The sequence below is a fragment of the Acanthopagrus latus genome, chromosome 22 (assembly GCF_904848185.1).
Source record: "Acanthopagrus latus isolate v.2019 chromosome 22, fAcaLat1.1, whole genome shotgun sequence".
In the NCBI taxonomy this organism is placed as follows: domain Eukaryota; kingdom Metazoa; phylum Chordata; class Actinopteri; order Spariformes; family Sparidae; genus Acanthopagrus; species Acanthopagrus latus.
In genome coordinates, this window is record NC_051060.1 from 16,269,539 (window position 1) to 16,292,681 (window position 23,143).

At 41.5% G+C, this 23,143-nt stretch overlaps 2 protein-coding genes across 5 annotated transcripts in view; one reads left to right on the forward strand and one right to left on the reverse strand.

The window, feature by feature from the left end:
- Window positions 1-2,590: 2,590 nt before the first annotated feature.
- si:dkey-206f10.1 (adenylate cyclase type 8) lies at window positions 2,591-15,258 on the reverse strand. 4 transcript variants are annotated; one of them, XM_037086293.1, is made up of 21 exons: window positions 15,123-15,258; window positions 13,914-14,125; window positions 12,765-13,490; window positions 11,763-11,912; window positions 11,474-11,604; window positions 11,143-11,254; window positions 10,902-11,029; window positions 10,625-10,783; window positions 10,174-10,408; window positions 9,915-10,088; window positions 9,724-9,824; window positions 8,907-9,108; window positions 8,351-8,443; window positions 8,084-8,244; window positions 7,164-7,245; window positions 6,905-7,063; window positions 6,427-6,573; window positions 6,178-6,270; window positions 5,947-6,082; window positions 5,526-5,728; window positions 2,591-3,962 (listed from the first exon to the last, which is right to left on the reverse strand). In XM_037086293.1, exons 2-21 carry the CDS (start codon window positions 14,091-14,093, stop codon window positions 3,750-3,752), a joined length of 3,585 nt encoding a protein of 1,194 aa, XP_036942188.1. In that variant the 5' UTR covers window positions 14,094-14,125; window positions 15,123-15,258; the 3' UTR covers window positions 2,591-3,749. The 4 variants fall into 4 exon arrangements, with proteins under 4 accessions (XP_036942188.1, XP_036942189.1, XP_036942190.1 ...); XM_037086294.1 differs by having other exon boundaries at window positions 2,592-3,962; window positions 9,915-10,085; XM_037086295.1 differs by having other exon boundaries at window positions 2,592-3,962; window positions 5,947-6,061.
- Window positions 15,259-19,538: 4,280 nt separating this feature from the next.
- Window positions 19,539-23,143, forward strand: part of LOC119012451 (protein EFR3 homolog B) — a 32,620-nt gene continuing 29,015 nt past the window's right edge. Inside the window, exons 1-2 of the mRNA XM_037086297.1 lie at window positions 19,539-19,694; window positions 20,180-20,318. Of these exons, the coding sequence (XP_036942192.1) occupies window positions 20,312-20,318 (7 nt within the window). The 5' untranslated portion in view covers window positions 19,539-19,694; window positions 20,180-20,311. The remainder of the gene's footprint in view (window positions 19,695-20,179; window positions 20,319-23,143) is intronic.

Here is a 23,143-nt window from a genome sequence, read left to right on the forward strand (position 1 = left end):
GAGATTTGACGTTGTCTTCCAACATAACTTAGAAGAAAGAATGAAGAAGAAACATTACATTATAAACGTTACATTACATTGTAAACTACTTATCTACATGAGAATGCTGTTGTTGGTGAACCATGGTAGTGTATGACGGGATATTCTGATATTTTTTCTCACAAAATATCTTTTTTTAATTATTTGATTGTTTTTAGTCAACAAATCAGTTTAAATCAAAATACAGCAAATTGAAAGACCATTTTTTCACTGATATGTTGGCAAACATTTCTCACAAACAGATCAGAGACAAATACATAAAAAAGGGTATATAAAATATAGGTGAATAATAAAAATGATTAATTTGACAATTTGGGAGTCTGATGGTCTGATGTGTTGTGATTTATAATCTTGGTTCTTCTAAAATCCTGGGTACTGCCCCTGTAGCCAAACCTTCCTTCAATTAATCATATCAAATGTCCGTATATATTGATCTTTAAAGGTGGCTTGCTGTGTCAGAGCCACTCAGGGAGTTTATTTTGTAGAGTAGTTATGTCTACCGAGTGATCCATCTTTAATAATAGACGATCGAATATAATACCCGCGCGAGTGGCAGCCAGAACTAATCGAGTCAAGAGGAATCGTCCCAAATCAGAGGCAGGGTGCATATTATGCATACAGAGGGCGCCAATGTAACTGTTCTTGTTTAATAAAGAATCATTTCAGTTCCAGATAACAGAGAGATGATTCAGTTTATGGCAACAAACAGAAAGTTTAGAAAATGCATAATAGTTGAGTTTGTATTATTTTTTTAATCATGACTTTCTGCTTTAAATAAAAAAAAAAAAAAAAAAACAAACAGACAAAAAACAATTTCTCCACAATATTGGCTAACATTCCCTACAAGTTCTTATCATGTTTTTTAAAAAAACGATTTTATGTAATATTCAAAGAACATTTTAAGGATGTTTATCATTTCAAATAATGTTCCTACAATGTTAATGATAAGAGAGGAAGAATGTTTTAGATGCAACATTCTGAAGATGTTTTGGAGATGTTGAAGTAACAGATTATAGAATGTTTTTTTTTATAAACATTCCCATAATGTTACAAAATAGCAAAGGAAGAACATTCTTAAGGCAACATTTAGAAAATGTTTTTGGCATGTTTTTAAGGTCTCCAATTACAGAACGTTTTATTATAAAACTTTCCCACACTGTTTTACAATAACAACTCCTGGCGACTCCGTGAGAAGAATCCTGCGCCAGATTGGTACCAATGCCCTTTGGGCAAACTACAGCTTCAAGGATCGCAAGGGGAAAAGGAAATTCCAGGACCTGGCCATAATTTAGTCGGAGTCCAATTCTTTCTTGTATTATTGTATTATTAATTGCATTTTGTGTTATTGTTGCCAAAGTTAAGTTTAAGTTAAAGTTTAAAATGCACATGTCTGGGGGCTTTGCCAGAACATCTGGGCATAATGTTCTAACAGAGCTTTTAGTAAAAATTTGAAGGAGATTATCATAAAACATTTTTGGAATGTTTTCAGAGAAGGTCAGCCTTGAACATTGTTGGAACTTAAAGAATTCTGTTTTGCTGAGAACGTTTTCAAGAACATTAGGGCGTAACGTTTTTTCATTTTAAGGAGGTTATCACAAAACGTTTTTGGAACGTTTTCCGAAAACTTTAGCCTCAAATATCCAGGGAACTTAAAGAGAACATTTTCAAGAACATTAGGGTGTAACGTTCCAGCAATATTGTCACTGAACATTTTAAAGAGGTTATCACGAAACGTTTTTGGAATGTTTTCCGAGAGCGTTAGCCTTGAACACTTTGGGAACTTAAAGAAAATGTACCGCTGAGAATGTTTTCGAGAACGTTTTCAAGAACATTAGGGTGTAATGCTCCAGCAATGTTGTCACTGCACATTTTAAAGCGTTATCACGAAACGTTTTTGGAATGTTTTCAAGAACGTTTTCAAGAACGTTTTCGAGAATATTAGGTTGTAATGTTCCAGCAATGTTGTCACTGAACAATTTAAAGAGGTTATCACAAAACGTTCTTGGAACGTTTTACGAGAGTGTTAGCCTCGAACATTCTGGGAACTTAAACAAAACATCCCACTGAGAGCGTTTTCGAGAACGTTTTCAAGAACTGTAGGGCATAACATTCCAGCAGTGTTGTCACTGAACAGTTTAAGGAGGTTATCACAAAATGTTTTTGGAACATTTTCCGAGAGCATTAGCCTCGAACATTCAGGGAACTTAAAGAAAACGTCCTGCTGAGAATGTTTTCAAGAACATTAAGGCGTAACATTCCAGCAATGTTGTCACTGAACATTTTAAGGAGGCTATCACAAAACATTTTTGAAACGTTAGCCTCGAACACTCTGGGAACTTAAAGAAAAATTCCAGCTGAAAACATTATGAGAACATTCTAAGTAACATTCTCAGAACAATAAATTGCTAGTTGGGTATGCATGTAGTATATTCCCTGTTGCTGCATATGGACCCAAACAACTTAAATACAGACCTGTTCACCTGTAAGAAAAGATCAATTATGCATAAATGTTTGTGCTTGAGGTGAAGAAATGTTGGAAACCCAAATACTTGAATACATCAGAATGAATCATGTGCACAGTTGAAATGAGAAGAAAAAAAAACTCCAGTCAGATTTGTTGTCATTACTGGGTTTATTTGCGGAAAATGTCAGACTATTACATGTTTTTGTAAAAAAAACAAACAAGCATAACATCCCTAGGACGAAATGAATAACACAGTGTCATCTCTTTGTTGTTACACATCACATTTCCAGAAAGCCAAACTTTTTTAAACATATAAATCTGAGGTATGCCACATGAATACTGGAAATATAACTGAAATAAAGTAACAGGCTGGAGAGTAATAGTGTGCTGAGGCCAAACTGAAAACTTGGCTACTGTGAGATCGGTCAGATGTTTGACAAAAAATCTCAGAAATGCAGATCATCACTGACAGTGACATGACATCTGACAGGAAATAATGCTCTACACAGATTTAAGTATTTACAGAAAAGGGAGATTAAAATATAAAAAACATGCAGAGATTGATTCATAAGTAATGGGGGCCTTTGTTTGATGAATAATGTTGCATAAAGAGAAATACAGGGACAGAAAAATTTGGACAAGTTTGTGGCTGAGTAGTAACGATGTGTCAGCTTAAAGTACAAAATGGCTTTAAGAAAATGGAAAGAATGATGCGAGTAAAAAAAAAAAAAAAAAAAAAACACCAGTCAGTACTGTATAGGCCATTGGTAATCTATGAGAGGTTGAGCTGGTTGTTTTTGAGGTATTCTGTGTTTTTGGCTTTGAGGTCTAAGGACTACCACAAAAAAAGACTTGTTGGCCTTGGCCTTTAGCTCTGTACAAAATGAACTAAAAACAGTGCTTCTTACATGTGGATTTGGCAGTAAAAAAAACAAACAAAACAAAAACAAATTGTAAGCTGTGCTCTCAAGATGCAGACTAAGAGGCCCATGAATGAGTTCCCTTATGTGTCAGTTACGCACAATACAGCCCCAAACCTCTAACATTTCTGGGGGGTTTGCAGAGGAGGACACAGTCATGGATGAAATGGGGAAAAAAAAGGCTAGCACCTTTCTCTCAGTTTGTGCAGCTAAGTAAGTCATGGCAAAGCAAAACGACACTGTAAACCAGCAGAAAAACAATATGGCAGGCCTGTGTCCTCCTCTACCTGCAAGTGGTGTCCCCCTCCCCACCCACCCTCAGCATATTACAGGGTGCAGGGAGTCAAACCGAACCCCCCGTTGGTCTCCCTCTGCTTCTCCTTGTTTCTGGCCTGAACGAGACCAAACACCACTCCCGCCAGCGTCATGCGTCCCCCTCCCGTCCGTCCCCGCAGGCACCCGTTTTTCGCAATGTTGGCCATCTTGCTGCGCATGGTGCTGATGAAGTAGGTGCGGACCTTCCCCTGCTGCTCGCTCACCTGGAGAAAGACAGCAGAGGTCACAAAGTGTCCTCTACACTTTGCCTTTCACAAACATGGGGATAGTGCAGCAACATGTCACATTTCCTCTGGAGCAGTGATGCATCTCATAGTCTGTTATTTCCTTCCACCAGTAGATGTCCCCCTTGTTTCACTGCTCTCTTCTACTATTAAGTAGAATTAACATCCACACGTGCTGATTAGTGCTGGCTGTTTAAAGCTGTCCACTCTCACTGCAGTTATTCTGACTGAGTAGACCTTCTCTCAGACTGATGATCCATGGTAAATTTGTTAGGTAACAGCCTTTTTTCTATGGTATTTATTTTTGATACCACGGGTCTGACTGATTAAATGAATAACAACTGATTTGGACTCAGGTAAGTCACTTTCAGGGCTCAAACTTCAGATATATTTTTAAATCTACAGCGATATTCGAACAGTGTATTTGAACAGACCCTTTTAACAGAAGACATTTTGTCTTCTAGTGGTAGAAGAACAGGTGTTACTAATAACATTACCAGTGCACCCGGTTCTATCCAAATGTCCCAGTCGTGATGGTGTGACAGTGAGCCAACATGCACAATGCCCTAAATGCAAATCAGCCATCATCACAAGCTGCATTACCAGCTGTGAAAGCATTGGCTGGGAGTGCTTTCACCATATGAGTCTGTGTCTGTGTGTGTGTGTGTGTGTGTGTCATCATTGCATAATGTGGTCCTTGTATCGGCGGCAGTTTTGTGTTTTTGTTGCCTGCTGCTCACGTGTCTGTGGACAGATTTTTGTCAGCGTGTAAGATACAGTCATTAAACTTTAAAAAGTGTGAGTGTCAGTTTAAAGATGGCCATTGTCAGAGCAAAGGGGGCCAGAAACAAAGCGGTTGCAAAACCACACATTAAGCCTCATATTAATTTTGCCACAAATCTCTACAAGTGTGTAGCTGAGATCAAAATGAAGGCCAAGTTTGAATAGGTGTGTGTGTGCAATGAGCTCTGAGTACTCTTGTAATAATGTAGTATTGGTTGCTGAGTAGTCGTAGGTCAGAACATGAACATCTTGAACTGGAGCTGATAGATTATCTCTAGTTGTGTGTGCTTTTCCTACTGTGACATGTCAGAATGTCGAGTATTCCTCTGTGGACAAAAACTACAGAACTTCCATTTGCATTTTTTATTGACTGTCTGCAAGTCAGATTGCCCCTGAGAGACATAAAAGCTTTACTCTAGTTTACTCTTCCTCTGCTTCTCACACCTTTACAGATAGAACACAACTGCTAGTCACTTGACAATAAACCTGATTCTGACTCCGACTGTAATATGCACGCAGCTCAATTTAACACTGTCAGCTGACAACAAAAAGGGATGCAACAAAATGTCTTTCTTTCTTTCTTTCTCACACATTAAAAATGATGTATGTCAACATGAGAAATCTGCACAAAACAAAAAGGTTTATAGCAGTTTCACTGAACTTTGAGCCTATCTAGTAACGCATCAGTATTTTGGAATGTGCTAGGGTTTGTTTAAGGTCAAATCAATGGAAACACGTCTCCATCCTTCAGCCACTCACCCCCTTGACAAAGATTTCTCCTCGCAGCTCCAGGACAAAACCCCACTCTGCCAGGATCCTGCGTGTGGGCTCGGGCACCTGGATGCGTCCGCTCACGCCGGTGCTGTCCATGCGGCTGGCCAGGTTCACTGTTGACCCCCAGATGTCATACTGAGGCTTGGTGGCACCAATCACCCCTGCGACCACCGGCCCGTGAGCGATGCCTGTTTTAAGAGCAACACAGACGTGATCAGGGTTCCCACACCTTCTTCAGTGTGAAATTCAGGAGCTTCTCAGGGAAGCCTAGGACCAGTGGTAGCCCTGCTGTATTTGCTTTAATTCATTTAATTTCAATTAAACCTACGACACCAGGGATCCTTGCAGAGAGACATTTATATAAACCATCCATCGTCAATGCGTGTGTAGGAGGTCAGCCACTTACCCACACGCAGCTGGAAGTTTTTGGCAGCGAGCCGGTTAATCTCCTTCAAGGTCTCCTGCATTGCCAACGCAAACAAAACCAGCTCGCTCAGGTGATTCCACTCATCCATGGACGTCTGAGAATAGTCAGAGTTAGACTAACAGTTAGAAACAGGGAGAGAGAGACGTAGAAATCAAAAGTAGTCAAAACAAAAACAAGAAAAATGGCAGAGTGTGGAAGAGGATCCCTCACCTGCCTGTCTGGCGCTAAGCCAGAGGCGGCCATGTAGCAGCTCCCGATAGTCTTTATCTTCTCCACATAGTGGAAGTACGACTCCTCCAACAACTTGGCAAAAGAAACATTCAGAGATAAAGATGTAAATTTGCATATAAAATTTAAAATTTTTGAGCTTTGTGCCATGTAAACGTATTCTAGTAGTACACAAATTGAGCATCTCCTTTAATTACACTTTCCAATACTATACTAATTTGCACAATTTACCTCATCAAAGCCAGCAATGATCTCATTCAGGAGTCTCAGGCAGTCCACTCCTTCATGTTTGATCTCTTTCTGCTCAAAGTACTCATTGAAGCCAGCGATGGAGGCAAACATGACACCCACTTCATCATAGGACTGTGAGTAAAGCTCCTGGAATGAAAATGTTGCCACAAACAGTCATTTTTACTGGGTACTTCTTCTTTATTTAACTAGTAAAACACTTGTTTTATTCAGTAAGACATTTAGTCAAGGGAAGAGGTCTGTTGTTTTTGAAAGTTGCGCTATGTGCTATTTGTGACAATATTCATGGCATAAATAGCAGCTAATATACTTGTGTATATGTAACAGTCCAGTCAGCATTTAAATAATTAAATTTTCAAACACAATCGTATTATTCTCTCTCTATTTTTTGTGCCCTTAGATAAAGGCAATGAAGGCCAAATCATTTGACGTAATAGTGTATGCAGAAGCTTCTCTGCACCTCATCGTGCTTGCTCCGGTCCAGAAAATGTCTGGCCACATGCACAGGCAGGATGTTGTGCAGAAGACACTCGTTGTGTTCCCGCAGATCCCTCATGTCCTCCACTTCCTGCTGGGCCTGCAGACGCCACAGGAAGTCCAGTCTGGCGGTGGCCTCCCACTGGAAGGGTAAAGGTTAGATGAAACCATCAGAGGTCACCTGCCTGTGTGCGACACGCCCTTTTCCCCATCTATTAATATGATAGACCAAAAAACGGTACCTGTCGTCCATTGTAGAAGACAGCAACAATAAACATGACCATGAGGAGGATGGAAATTCCTTTTCTTCTGGCATAGTGAGACCTGTAAAGACGTTAGTGAGGAGAGGTGGGACACAGAGATGTTTTAAATGCTACTAAAGAGATGATCAGTTCAATAGTAGTATAGTAGGTGTACACACAGCGAGCAAAACAATCAAACACACAATGGAATTACACAATGTGCATCTCTATGAGGGCTGAAAGTATCAAACATACATTTCTATGACTTTCATTATTAATCATTAAGCATTTGTATCACTTCTATTTAAAAAGATGAATGTAATGATAAAACATGGCTCTTTTTAATCATATTGGCTTTAAATTGATCAAATCGCTTGCTAATTTTTAAAAATCATTTAATATTTGTTACTTGCACCCCTTATAGGTCTTTCTCTTCCTTCCTCACTGCATGTATAGGCCTACCACACACTAGGCCCGCTGGTATTTTCAATATCTCTGGGCTCATTTTTAAATAGCGCTTTATAGTTTTGCTTGTCTCTTCAGTAGTACAAGCCCTTGAATTCCTGCAGTCTGCCCTTAATGTTGTTCAGACCCATTTCCGACTATTCCAAAGATCTCGACTCCTGAAGTAGTTGGAACTGAAATGGTCCCAATATATAAGTATTTGGATGTTATCATTAATCAACACATCATTCAAACACACATCATTTCTAATCATAACAGGCACTTAAATTAGAGTTTTTTTCTACAAACAAATCCTGTTTCTCTCTCAAGGCAAGGCGACACTTGCTTTTGTTTTTTTCTTTTACCATAATTGGATTACAGGGATCGGCTCCTGACCAGAGCCTTTATCAAGAGGGACACTGCACTGAATGTAATGAAATGTCAGTTGTGTGCCCGCAGCCTGAGCTGCTGCTGACCTGTGGACCATATCTTGGCGTGTGAGTGTGAGGAAGGCCAGGTGGATGAGGTAGGAGTAGACAGCCACCGCCAGCAGCAGCACCGCCAGCTTCAGCAGAGAGTTGAGACGCAGGAAGACGGCACAGGTCACCATGGCGATCACCCCACTCAATACGAAGACCTGAGGTGACGGAGGCAGTGAAGGAAATGTTAGACACGGACACATGACTTTCCCTGAAGTTCATTAACTACATTTCATCTGCGTGTCTGTTTAAACCTGTCCTCACCTCGGGGTACGTGCAGATGGAGAGTGGACGAGAGGCTGCGTTGGTTCTGTCCATTACATCAGCCTCACCTGTGTCTGTGAGAATGCACCACACCTGAACACAAAATAAGCAAAACAAAAAAAGCATGACATAAGCATGAAACCTCTGACGGCCGATGAAAGGCTGAACGAAGGCGTGTCACAGTGAAACAGAAACACAATTTGTCTTCAAATGTAATAAAGATTTGAGCTGGTTTTTGCATATTTCAGTTACATTTGGATTGAGGTGCCAGTCACTGTCTGGGAGCATCTGAGGAATACTTTACATGTCAGCATGGAGGTTCAACTCTCTCCATTTTGCATTTACATTTAAGCAGAGGATTATTCAAAAGAGGAAGCGATATGGAAGTGACTGACTGTGCTTTCGACTGGATTTTCTGACATTTCTGTAATTCGAAACCTTCACTTTCTTGTGGAAAACTCTCTGGTGGAAAGTAAAAAAGGAAAGTTGTGGCACAGAAAATTAACTCAACACCTCCATGTGTATAAATCTGGCCTGCTGTTGCCCAGATTCTCACCATGTCTGTAGACACCAAGCCAAAGTTGACGGCAATGGCGGTGAGTGTGAGGAGGTTGCGGGCACTGTTGTTTTCATGGATCCAGCAGCAGAAGTGCTGCAAGGCTATAGGAGCCCACTTGAACTCCTCGGCCAGGGCCAACAGCAGCAGCAGCATGTAGGCGAACAGGAAGACAGAGAACTGGAGGACGACTGGGAAAAGCCTGCAGAGGAGGATGAGAGGAAGAGGAAGTGAGCGAGTACAGTAGTAAAGATGCTAGGTGGTCGCTGAGTCACGAACCAAGAGGAAGTGTGAAACATATGCACTGAAAAAGTGTGAATTTAGGGAGATGTGGGATGATTTTAAAAAATATCATTCTCAATTCAACCTCCAGCACAGTAAAAAAAAACCAAAAAAAACCCAAAACAAATCCAACACATAGGGGCTTTAAACATGTTCTTGAATGTTGATATTCTTTTATATTATTGAGTCTCTTTAAACACAAATTATTTAGTTTATTTAAATGTTGAATGTATTATAACTTAAAGCTGCAATCAATGACCTCTCATTTATTAAAGCAGGTAAGTTAAAAGCATCATATTTATTTGACCTTGTTGTTGTTTGTTTACAGGGAAATCAGACGACTGACCAGGTAATCGTGATTATTTCTTATAATAATGTTATTATAATAATAATCTTACTGATTTTTAAACCTGTTAACTCAAAACTTGATGGAGTTCAACTTCAAATAAAATGTCATAAATGACCCTTTCTTATCTGGTATACCCACAAAAAGAAAGAGAACAACAGCAACAATGAGAACTCTGTGTCTTCCCACCTGGGTGCAGGAATGAGCGCCTGGACAGCCATGAGAAACAGAAGCATGATGAAGGAGCAGATCAGGTTGGAGTTGAACATTTCATCCCTCATCTGGGAGAACTGGACCGACCAAAAGAGATCAAAGTCAACATCATGTGCTCTGTTATAGTTAGTTATTTCCTGCCTGTACCAGCGTCTACCCCTGCGTACCTTGTCCTCTATGTGTGTGTCTTTGAACACCAGGGTCAGCGGAGTGATGTGCTTCCTGTGCATTCGATCGCTGCTTCGGACCTCGATGGCGTGTTTGATGCGTTTGTTAATCTCCTTGGAGGTGGAATGCCATATGTTGGGCACCGAGCCATTCGTAAAAGAGGCCAAGATCTGCTAGGGAAAGAATATGGTGGCTTCAGATCAATCAGGTGGGAGCGGGTAAACCTGTAATCAATAGTTTTGTGTTTCTTGCGCTTACACTGTTCATGTCAGTGACATTCCCCAAGGGCATCGCTGGATTCCAGGTTCGAGATGTTTTCAGGACCTTGGGCGGCTCGGCGGGGTCAACTTTGTCCCTTTCCCCCTGAGAGGAGATGAGGAAAGTGTCGATGTTGTGTTTGCGTAGAAACTCGTTCCTGTCGCGGCCGTGACCCTCTTCTGTCTGGTAGGTGCCCTCTAGACAATCCAGGGTCGCCCTCGAGATGTGGATACGTCTGGATGAGAGCGAACAGAAGCGGAGAAAGTTATTGGTGATGTACAATATGGGTCTGCAATATTGTGAAGCAGGTTATCAAATTTAAGGCCAATTTTATAAAGTTAAGGAAATTCACACAACACAAAGAAAAACAGGACCTGTGAGGGCTGAACATAAAACTGGTGGGAACCCAAGCAGAGATCACGTTTTGCATCAAAGGACCACTCCCACTCACCCTGGTATCCCCCCAGCCTCCAGCATGTTGGCGATGCCAACATCCCAGGACCAGACATCAAACTGCCATTTCTGCAGGCCAAGCACGCCACACAGGACAGAACCCGAGTGGATCCCGATCCTCATGTCCATGTCGAAGTTCAGCTGCTTCCGCACGTACCTGGTGTTAAGTAACCAATAGTTATTTAAATTCAACATCATTTTCTTGCTACCTGTACTTTAAAAAATGTGAAATCAAATTGATCATTGATAATGAGCTCCAGTGAGTTAAGACTGACTGTATGGTGCTGATCATCGCCAGGCCCAACTCAACACAGTGATGGGCGTGGGCACGTGAAGGCTCCGGGACTCCGGACACACAGTAATAACAGTCTCCCAGGATCTTTATCCTCAGGCAGTGGTGTTCCTGTGATGAGGACGAGAAGGGACAGCAGGAGAAAGGAGAAAATGAATGAATGATGGATGGAACAGAAATTGTATTGATGATTCTATCTTCAAAAGAAGAGCCCAAATCCTCACATCTGCCAGTCGGTCAAAGCGTCCAAAGAGCTCATTGAGGGTTCGGACCAGATCCTGGGCTGACAGGTTCATGGACAACAGAGTGAAGCCCTTGATGTCTGCAAAAAGGATGCTGCAAAGAGGAGAGAACGAGAGCTGTGATTGAGGTGGTACCCTAACAAAACACACATCCAAATCATGCGAGAGATCCCCATTGACACTGAATTTACAGATTGCATTTTATAAAGGACGACACCAGGTCCTGTGGAATCATCAACAACTTCAAAATAAAAGATGTTCCTGAGAAATGTATATACTAAAGCCTAAACACAAACTGTGTGTGTCTGTGTACCTGACGTTTTTGTACTGGTGGATATAGATCTTGTGAAACTCGTGAGGATTGAGCTCATCCTCCAAAGTGCTCATGTCAGCGATCATCTCCAAGGCAACAAAGCGAGGCAGGATCGACAGCACCAGACGCTCCTTTGTGAAAAAAATCATGTATCATATATCGTAAAACTAGACTCTAGATGCTTGTTTATGTATGGGTCAGAAGAGGATTTGGGGTCCGCTTCTGGGGAACAGTGAGAACAGTCAACATTGGATGAAACACTGTGTGTCCACGTAAATGGCAACAGTACCTGTCTTTGGTTCTCTTGTTCTAGTTTTAGGCGGCCTGCGATGCAGCGCCGCGTCTCCAGGAAAACCTGTCTCTGGGCGTGGTCTGTCAGGTAGTGGATAAAGAAGCCAGCTGTGTTCATACCCAGGTACAGCAGGCCTTTGGCAAACACCTGCACCCAAGAGAGAGCTTGCATTAATACAGTTCATTTTAACCAGGGAGAACCTGCTGCATGCGGGCTAAGAGGAGGATAAGAAATAGAAAATTGGTTCATCTTCCTCTTTTTAATTTACCTGAGGATAAGCTTGTAGAGCATACAGAGAATGGCTTTAGCTTGGAAATACCGTATAAGTGTTTCAATAAAAAAGAAATCTGCTGCTATTAATGGATACATGAGCTTAGAGTACCTCCTGTATCACCAAAACGATACCAATACATGGATAAAACATGGCTTGTTTGGCACTATATGCAATCGAGGGGATTTTAACAAAGACAAACCAATAAAAACCTTTAAATAACGGCTTCTAAATCATTTTGATCAATTCAATGTCATGTAATACGGTGAATGGTATCTCTATACCTTGTTCCTCCAGTGAGAGGATAGGCTGACAGTGTTACATACATGTTTACCTCAAGATACATACATCTATACTTCAAGTTTTCAACACATAACATTGTTACAGACTTGGTATTTGTATTTACGACAGTGGTGTTGCACTCAAAAACTTTGGGGTTTGCAAATTGTGCAACATATCAAATTCTACGTAACCTCTAGTTTGTTAGGATATGGAATATAAAATATGAGCATAAAGTAATTATATATGAGACAAATCAGAAAGACCTGAAAGAATATGTATCTGTAATGCATCAAATATATCAATATTTTCTATTAAAATATACTTTGACACTAAAGTAAGAAATAAGGGTTTTCATAATGATGAATGAACGAAAATTTCAAACACAAGTTATTCTGATCAAAAAAAATTGGTCAAAAAGTAGTTTAGTTGGCTGCTGATTTTCTCACCTTTCTCAAAATCATGGCATCATTGTAGTAGTGCGCTACTTCAACCAGCAGGTGCAGCACTGAGGTGAGCGAGCCGGCGCACATGGCCCACATCAGAGGTAACGGCAGCAGCGTGTATGTGGCGAACAAAGTGAACAAAACGTACCATGATGGGTCTTTTTCTAGTCCATACACCAGTCCTCCCAACACCTGGGTGGTCTGCGACAGCCAGCTGACTAGGCCAGCGTAGTGAAGCCACCGCGGGGACATGGAGCCTTTGCAGGTTAACACCATGATGCACAGTGCTGTTGCTAACACCATGAAAATGGCTGTCAGGTAGCCACGAAACGTGTCTGTGACGGCCTCAGGAGCCAGTGCCAGGTACAGAACCAACACGTGCAGCTTGGCCACTGCATCGATCACATTGGTGATGGCTAGAGAGTTGCGTCTTTGGTGGGAGTAGTGTTGCTCGTAGAGTTTCTCCAGGTCTCGAGACTTGAAGGTGTGCCTCAGGCTGGGTATGTAGACTCCGCGGATTGTGCGGCCCCAGTGCACAAAGAAGTCGGCATCGCTGGCGTAGAGGTTGCTTTGCGTGCAGCTGGAACCCCGGGCCTGGGAAGGATGCGTTCTGAATGTGGACGAGCGGCGTTTTGTGACCCCGCGCGAGCCCTTGCTGCGGATTTGTTTGTTGATCTCCTCCATGTAGGTGTCCGTCACAAAGATTTTACGTGCCGGCTCCACACCCACCTGTCAGGCATGAAAGAGAATTAGAATCAGCAGTTTTTCTGTTTCTTTCATACCATTTCAAGAACTAGCATGGCACTCAGTAGAGGCATAGGGAGGACATTAAAGGCTTTCTGATTCTGATTCTGATAGCACTGCCAAGAGCCAACAGTGCCCTTAATTCAATTCTATGAAGCCCAATCCAATATCAAACTAGACTAGATGCAAGAATTAATCCCTGAGAAGTTAACAAAAATGTCAAACCAGTCAACCAAGCAATCAACGAGCCAATCAACCACACAAAGAGTCAATGAGCCAATCAACCAACCAACCGAGCAAGCAACCAAGCAATCAACCAAATCACTCAAGTGAAGTACAATAACTTAAGACTGTACTTCAGTATAGCTCTTGGGTAAATGCACATTGTTAGTTGGGATAATGAGTCACCTGGGCGCTGAGCTCCTGCTGAATAATGATGTGTTTTACAGCATTCTGCCACAGCATCTTTTTCCGCCTCAGCCCGGGGGACAGGGTGGCAGTCCGGACGGTCGGCTCCCGCAGCTCCATCGGGGAGACCTGTGTCGTCTCAGCAAAGGTCACCATGGCGATGACCTGAGCTGACCTCATCTGCTGGTGTCAGATCAGGAGGAGGCAGCGGCCTGGAGTGGGAAGAGTGATTTGTGATTTGTTTCCTTTTCTGATGATCGCTGGTTTGAGATAATCACCTCCACCTCCAAATTTACAATTGCATCATCTCGCTTTACTGACACTATCTACTCAGCTAATTTTGAATGCTGAATAATTAGAATCTCTGCTATATTGCATGTGAAAATACTGTAGGCCAAACAAGTGTGTCTACACCTTCAAAAAGGAATCATATCAAATGTTTAAACTCTTTAAAAATGACAATTTATGCATTCAGGTTTCTGCTGCAAATGTTCAGCCTGTCGGAGATAGCCAGGCTCCACGTGTTGACACAGCGTGTGCCAGCAGAAGGGCAGCTTTCCAACAAATTATCTTGTGGCCAGATTTAGACCTGAGCTGGTTAATGCCCAGAGTTTAACTCCTCCAGGTCCTTCTGGCTTGAGATTCTTGCTCTCCCACCCACTCACCATCCACTGTCACCAGTCAGTTTTCTCACCACGTATCCACACTGCACAGACTGGATATAATAAAACACTTCATCTCAGAAGAGCTGCATTTTTTAATTACGGCCGTCAGTATGGCAGCTGAAGACATTCACCCTGTGAGCGATGTTATAACACAGAAGCTTTTTATTTTATCAGTTTGACCACACAGTGAACATTAAAGTTTCTCTGCTGTGGGAGGATCGCTCATTATTCTGCTTGGCACAGTGAGCATTATACCCCACAAGAGTGAACAAACTATCAATTAGGCTTGTATTTATGCTCCTTGTATGACATCGTCTTCAATTTTCTGGCCAAAGAGAGCTGTATAGCAGCAGAGTAAGGTTTTCTGGCACAATTTCACCTGATTTCAAGGTGCACAGATGAAGGAAAAAACCTGAGGAGGTTAAAAACTCCAGCAACACTTGCAGTGTAAAGCATAACTTCAATATGAGACCAAGGTGTAAGACAACATCCTAACAAATGCTACTGTTCTGTCAAACATGTGTGGTGTGGATCTAAAACATACCTGTATTGTTTTACATAGTGTGTATCTGCTTCTCATGTCCAGCATTTGCCATACGTATTTGGCCAGTCTGTCCTTATCCTCTTTCTCCATCGCATAGAAATCATATGCAGATCTGGAAATTAAGGCGTAATCCATGAGAGTGAGGATGAAACTTGGGAGTAGTCCGCACCGCGATGGAGTTCGCAAGACTGATGGGGTCGAGCCAGGGTGTGTTGGGGATTGTAGGTCACCACCTGGACTGTTTTGAAATGAAGTCAACCACTGCCGCGAAGCAGAGCTGCAGGAGTGAGGAGTGCAAAGAGGATTACTTAGTCAGCAGCCACTCTCACTGGCCGGCAAAGCTGAGATCATTGGCAACAAGACAACTCCCAAGATGGACGCAACACTCTCAAACTTTGGCCAAGTCAGCCAGATCGTTTGGGAGCAGGGTCGACACTTAAATCAAATTGCATTATGCTTAGTGCCTTTTTCATTCACTCTTAGTTTAACACACTCTGCACTTTTCTTTTTCATCAACTCTACTCCCAACTCCTCATACGAATAAAAAGAAAGAATTGCTGCCTCTATATTGGGTTTGTTCTCTGTTTGTGCATCTATGTATGAAAATAAGTGCACGTCTTAAAGTGTTCCATTGAACTGTTTGCTTCTGTATAAGCTCTGGGACATTTATGAAACAAAACTCTGTTGGCATATTCGTTTAATGAAGACCAATAAGGTTGTTCATTTGGATCTAATCAATCCAGACCCTTATTAAAATGCTGTTTCCCCTTCAATTATAATACAGCATGAGACAACTTCCTCTCGCTCTGTAGCTGCTTCTCATTGGGATTCAAAACAGCCTAATGGGGGAAATCATTTAGGCATTCAAAATAAGCTGAAGCTATGTCAAGATATAATCCTTCTTTATTTCAGGTATACCAAGACAACTTGTTTAATCTCCTTCTACTTGTAAACAAAGTGTTCACAGGCTGGACACTGTAGATGATTAATTGATTCAATTAATTTTCATCAGGTTATTTCATTAAAGAGTTGAAAACAGTGATATGCTATTCATTTAGCACGCTCACCCCGAAATGCTGATGGAAAGTGGGGTAAGGTTTTGAATTACACAAAGAAAATTTTTGGAGCATCACAGCAATACGGCGTTGTACCATTCTCCTCAACAACTGAAGAAGATGGGGACAACAGAAAAACAACAGAAAGTGGCTCCAAACAGCTCTTCCAGCATGATCCAAGTCTCGAGAAGGTCAGAAATCCCAAATTGATTAAACCTCTATGCCCGGTTGATTATGTGCACCCTTGTGGGGTGCATGCTAACACTTTTAGCTTAGCAGCTACAGTGACTGCCTTAAGGGCATAAATAACGTCCCCTATCAAATCGATTTGGGGCTTCCATAGAATTTGATTATGCTGGACAAGCTTTATGAAGCCATCTCAGGTTCATATTTTACTTTTTTAAAACAAGTCCCCATCTATTTCAGTTGTTTCGGAGAATGCTGCAACGTTGTTTTTCTGCGAAGCTTGTGAAATGTTTTCACCAGCCAGATAGTGACTGAATTTCCATGCTTGGATGAATTATCCTCTGATGCTGTTTTCACTATTTGTCCCTCAACATATGAGATGGATTAGGTTATTCAGATTCAAGAATTTACTTGTTGGTAGCATACCCTTGTTTTAAACATAACATTACAAAACACGTCAGAAATTGGAAATCAGACGTGGACCAACAGAAGAAAGCATCAGCCAGAACAAGAGGTGTGTTGAAAGAGTCCAGCCTCGGTATTGATGATGATGAGCAGCACTCATTGGGCTGATAGCATCAGCAGGCCTGTGGTCCCTGTCCCTAAGCTGGTTAAAGTTTTTGAGACATGCTTTGCTAATTGTGTCCAAACGCACAGGGCCCCTTAGGCTGGTCTAATGAGTTCCCATCTGTCCCAACCTAACCGCAGAGCTCAGACCTTTCATGCTGATTACTGTGCGTCTAAAAATAGCCAGCCAGGTCTATAAGGCAATTAGATCCACTATAACCACCACCACATCGGCATGGTGTGTAGAACATTAAATAAAGCACGTAAAAAAGGTCAATGAGAGGACACTGTTACTAGAAACAAGGAGAGGGGGATGAGTAAACCATTGAAGATAGTTCTGATGTAACCTTCACATTTGTTATGAGCAATTCAGATACATGCCTGTGGATTTCTCTCCCCAGTTCAAAACATGTGAGTAACTTTATGTGGTCACTCTATTTGGAGTGCCTGTGAACTTGAGTTCACTTGAGGGAGGAGCTAGGATGAATTAGTTTGCTAAGAGCAGAAGCTAATTAGTGTTAAGGCAACCTGCTTTGGCTGTCCACTGTAATCAGCTGATCCTTCTCATGCACCTTGTGGGCCTACGTGCTTGCCAAACATTTCACATATGCCGGACAGAGGCCTATTTGTGTCTGTTTGTGGTTCATCGCACAGTGTGCTGTGTAAGCTGGAGTGTGTGAGGCCGATACTACAGTCGGGCGGTGAAAGCATGCTAGCTTTTGTTGGCAGTTGCTGAAAGCTCTTGCAAGTGAAGACGAGCACAGTTCAGGTGGGTCAGAGCAAAACAAAGGTGCTAAACTGGGCGGAGAAAAGATTATGTTTACTGTTTCAGTGCAATCATGTCATTTTGGACAGTAACATTTATTGTTAACCTGTAAAATATCCTTCCTCCACTGTGTGTATCTTTATCATAAGTTTCTGATTTTGACAGATGATTTTTAAAAAACGTGCATTTAGGTATATATATATATATATATATATATATATATATATATATATATATATATATATATATATATATATATATAGGAATAAAGGCCTATATATTGATACCTGAATGTATTAACTCCCTAATATTCACATCAGCATTGGCCCAGAAATCCAGTACTGGTCAAATAATGTAATTTTCTGTACTTGCTCTGATAGACTCCAAGACTTTACACACTTAGTCGTTATATCCATATTACATATATATTATATTTAAGAACCAAAAGTCATCGCTACGATATAGTTGCAATATTGTTTTAAGGCCATATCACCCAAAATCTACAGAATGCTGCATAAGCAATATTTTGAAATTGACAAAAAAACAAAAAAAAGCTTATGAGACAAGAGAGCCCCCCTGTCCTCAATGTTATATAGTTTGGTAATCAATCAATGCAATCACTTACTTGTCAGCTGTTACTTGTCAGACACGGCTTGTGATGATTTTCTCCTCCTGCACGGCAATATAATGACTGCTACTGCCACGTATAGTATGCCTTGAAATGATAACCTCCCAGACTCCCTTGTTTTGAGCTTGGGCTTAGACATAATTAGCTCAACTTCACTCAGGTTTTAAAAGGGGGGCTGAGCAGGTAGAGAGAAGCCACACAGGACAAAAAAACTGCCACATGACAGACCCAGTGGTCTGATGGCTCAGTGGGTTTAAGAGACCCTCAGAATTACAGGCCCCCGGCATGCTAAGTGGTACGCTGAGAAGCACCAAGTTTAGGCTTCAGAAAAGGTGGCAGACAACATGAGGCCTTGTGTACACCAAGTGCAATATACTGTCCTGCAAAATATTTTGATTAGGGGAATTTTACTGCAATCAGACCACCTTTGGGCAGAAGATAATCAGAAAAATGCAGACTGTTTTGCTGATAACAATCAATCTGATCAGATCTCCTGACTCACTGCTGTCACCAACTGGTAGAAAAGAGGCATGTTGCAGAATCAGCATGTCTCATTCACAGACACTCTACAGTGCAACTGAATTGCATTTTTCTTACACTAAACATTTGTTTGTATTCACTTTTAGTATCGCTGATGAAATCGGAGATGTAGGCAGCATTTCACAGGTCTCGATGCCTAACTTTGTTTCAGTTATGCATTTATGAAGGAAATGATCAGGAATTTAAAAAATGAAAAGTGAATCACTGATTAAAGTGAGGGGGCTTTGTTCTTGGCATTTGGGGAAATGGAAATATCCTCACAACTCTGAAAGTAATGCACGGCATGTTAACAACATTAACATTGCTTTAGGAACAGCATTAACGTCTGATCTTTAGAAAACACATTTATATCACATAAATGATGCAACTATTAATGTTTTGTTGACTTTCAAATTTAGAGTTCTTGCTTATTTTAGCACAACAATAATGCACATTCAACTGTAATTCAGTTTATTGAGGTGACATTACAGTAACATCACCCATAGAAAAAAAATAATAATAATAAATTAAAATACACTGATAAAGCTGTAATGTTAAAGCAATTACTTGGTCAGGCGTCTGGTCAAGGGTTTGCCTGATAACGCTGTTTATTTTTCCATTCCTGTTCCTGGGCTGGACGTCTAGACTGTTCAAACATGACTAAAGCTGCGGTGGTGGGCTGTCACATAGTAACAGCTAGCCACTAACAGCTGGTGGCTACGAGGGGAGTAACGCTGGTTTAACTAACTAAATGTACGGTATTCTGACATAGTTTAACTTCAGTCTCGGTGGCAGGCCTTACCTGTCCGTATGACACACAGTTCAAGGATTTTAATTTCGTCCACTTCATGGTAAGTAAATGGATGTCGACTCTAATTGATGTTCAGAGCCAGCCAGAGGCTTCTCGTAAAGCATCTTAGCTAACGTTAGCATACGTGGCTAGCTGATAGCGCTCTTTCCCGTATCAGGCTAGCAGAGACAGATGCTAGCTTTGAATAATATGTGTTAGCCTCGTTAGATGTGTAAGTTTAAGCGTGAGTGAAAAACAAGGGAAAGTATCGAAACACTTAAGCTTTCATGAGAGGACACAGTTAGACTATATGAAAACCTGTGACAGCTAGCATTGCTGACATTATCTTAAATATTTTACCAGCAGCTGTAATTATTTTAAATTTCTGTCCGGAAGTAAAAATATGTTACATTACACCATTTGCTTGCCACTGGTCAGGCTGACGTTAGTACCCACTGGTTCTCATAATTTATAAGCTTACACATGTTAGAATATCAACAGTATTCATTAGCCCATCGGCTAATTCGGGCATACTGACTTCCACAGGCCGAAGACAATCCGGCGGTTTTCCTGATTTTCGACGCGCCGGTGGAGACCTGTTTTCGGTGTGAAGTGCCTCCCATCTCCCTGCCACTGTGAACCTGGAAGAACAACGCCGCCTTGTGACAAACATCCGACATGACAGGTGGGAAACAACGAACTATCGTGCACCTGTAATGAACCAGAGGGCTTAATTATGACCCTCCAAAAGTTGAATGGAGGAATGAAATGGAGGAAATGGAGAAGAAAATTACAACTAGTTTTAAGAGCTGTCCAATCCCAATCCAAACGAACTCATTGCAGACTCTTACAATGTGTTTGTGAGTGACACTTTGCAGCAGTGATCCAGATATGTGTGTTTGTATGTGATGTGTTTGATCTGCGCAGTGTGTCATGTGTGAAATTTGCACAGAGATCACTCACCAGATATTTTCCCCATGGTGGGTTCTGCTGATTGCCACATTCCTTGAACCTCGAGCCCACTGACTGAATGGCTGTCCCACAGTGCCCCTCTCTCTCTGCCTGCCTCAACCCTCCTCTCTCTGTGTCTCCCTGTGTCTCTCGCCCCGAGAGAGAGACTTGGGGTGGATAGTGAGGTCCATTGTGTCAGTGAGATGTTTATTAATGAGAGCGGCAGCAAACAGAGACAGCAGAGCTGTTATAGAAGGGACTAATCGCTAATCTCTTTGTTAATACGGTCAATCTGTGTATGTACTGAGGAAATTACTCAGAAGCCTCAAGGTAGGTAGGGACATAGGAGTTGGTGCTCGGCTGGGACTCTAAGTTCATTTGTGAGTTTTTTTGTGGGTGTGAAACTTCACACAGAAGTTTGGAGTCGGCTTTTTCCGTTTAGACTTGACAGGGGAGAAGTGTCTGTTTGCATGTGTGTGTGTTTATTGCAGCCAAATTGAGAAGTTGTTAAGGCATGTGAGGACCTTTTTGCATTTAGTCTATCTGACAAGGAATTGTGGAACTGAAGACATTTCATTTTTGGAGGCCTATTTTGCAAGAATATATATCCAAAGAATAACAGAGCTTTAGTCTGCTGCCTGTGGCGTGACATGCACGTTTTTTGGCGCTGTTAGGAGGTTTTCTCTGTCTGTGAAAGGAGTAGTGTGTGTTTGGCTGCCATGCCCTTGCCTGCGCCTGATGTCCCGGCCTCTCAGAGGCTGGCACTGGACTGCCGTACCCTTCTGGACCATCGCATTGGCAAGGGTAAGTGACAACACCATCGCCTCTGTTCTCTCACTGGCTCCATTTCAGTTTCTAAGTGGCACAAACAGAATTATTCCACTGAAAACTTGTTTTCTTCCCCATGGTTCAATGATGCCTGACAAAAATATGTCATCCCGCAAATGGAAGTCGCTGTTTGTGGGTTTGACTTGCTGGAGCTGCCTCCTGTCCTGTAAAATTGATACAGCTTATTTCACAGTTTGTAGAGGGTACTTAAGCGCGAGAGTAGGCCAACATCGAAAGTAACATTGGCTGTGATTGGTACTTGGCTCATGTTGAGCAGTGTTTAGTAAAGACAGCTTTCATTCATTCCATTTTCTCTTTTTTACTTTCTGCTTTAATGTTGAATGATTCATAAAGTCTTGCATGAGCAAATGCTTCCCATTGGATCAGATGAAAGTTGTTCCTCCATCATAAAGAGATGCATTCAGCTCAACAGGGGCTATTTATTATCATGCCAACAATCAGATTTTCTGGCATTTGAGAACAAGGAAAACAGAGCTTGATTGTAACTGACTATGATGATTATTCAAGCAAGACCCCTGTTGTTCACCACAAGAAAAAAGAAAAGAAATTCACACTAAGTGTAGAGAGGAATTTTCCCTTGAAGGCCTTTAAACGGGATTGCCACCAATTAAACGTGTTAAAGGGTCTTGGGGAGGACTGCTGCGTATGAAAAAAAAAAAGTAGTATAAAGCCTTTTGTGGGCTTCAAGGTGCATGCAATCTGATAAATTGCTGTCATTGATATCAGTCAGTAACAAAAGTCAATATCTCTACTTCTCCTGGATTGATTTGATCATTTTGTTTTTAACTGTACTGTTATAGGAGTGCAAGGCTGACTAATGGACTGCTGGTTTCAACAGTCCAACTTAGCTATAGAGCGATATACACTGGAGGCTTCATCACTTCATACTACTTGTTTCACATATGCAGTAGAAATTCCCAGGACCTGTAAACACACATTAATGTGTAAAATTAGTGGAGTCACCCTTTACGTATCACATTTATTGCAGTGAAATACAGCGAGTGATAGTATGATACACTGAACAGAATCTGTTTTTATGAGTTTTGAATTGAGAACAATTCACCGTCATCTCTAATTCATTGAAGCATCCCTGTTGTAGCCCACTCTCCTCTCCTTGTTCAATCAATGACAGCTGAGCACTTTTGGTAATTGCAAAACATGGTTTTATAATGGATCTTAGTCGTATTGCTCTGTTTTATATGTTTACAAAAACTCAACTCAATGCTGTTAGTAAGTCTTGAAAATTCATGCGTTATTATCTAAAAACCGGCATTTGGAATAATGAAAAAAAACCTGAACCAAAAAGGTTGAGTAGCAATGCACTTTATTTCAAGCGCTCGTTCATGCTTTTACGAGGAGGCTGCAGAAGTATTAGGTTAATGCTTTTGCTGCAAACTCGTGCATTAGAGCCAATTATGTGAACGTCGTATCTGGTTTTACATTTGTCACTGTTATGGCTGTGTGGTGAGGCAGATAAAAGCATGAGTCCATTTGAAAGGTTTGCTCATGTGGTGCATTCATGTGCAGGTGACACTCTGTCATCAGAGAGGGAAGAGCCAGCTGCTGAAAAGTGTTATTCATGCACCACGAGTTTAGAAAATTAAACCTGGAAGAGAATGAGCAAACCATGGCATCTTGAACATTTCACAGTTTTGCATTGCATTGCTTTTTCTGAAATGCAAATACCAGTAAACATGGTTGTATAATCAC

Coding starts and splice junctions, on each gene's coding strand:
- si:dkey-206f10.1 (XM_037086293.1), bottom strand. CDS start 14,093: ATGAGGTCAGCTCAGGTCATCGCCATGGTGACCTTTGCTGAGACGACA. Junction 11,255..11,473: donor CACCAGTACAAAAACGTCAG/GTACACAGACAC, acceptor TCCTCTTTGCAG/CATCCTTTTTGCAGACATCA. Junction 8,444..8,906: donor GCTTGGTGTCTACAGACATG/GTGAGAATCTGG, acceptor TTTTGTGTTCAG/GTGTGGTGCATTCTCACAGA.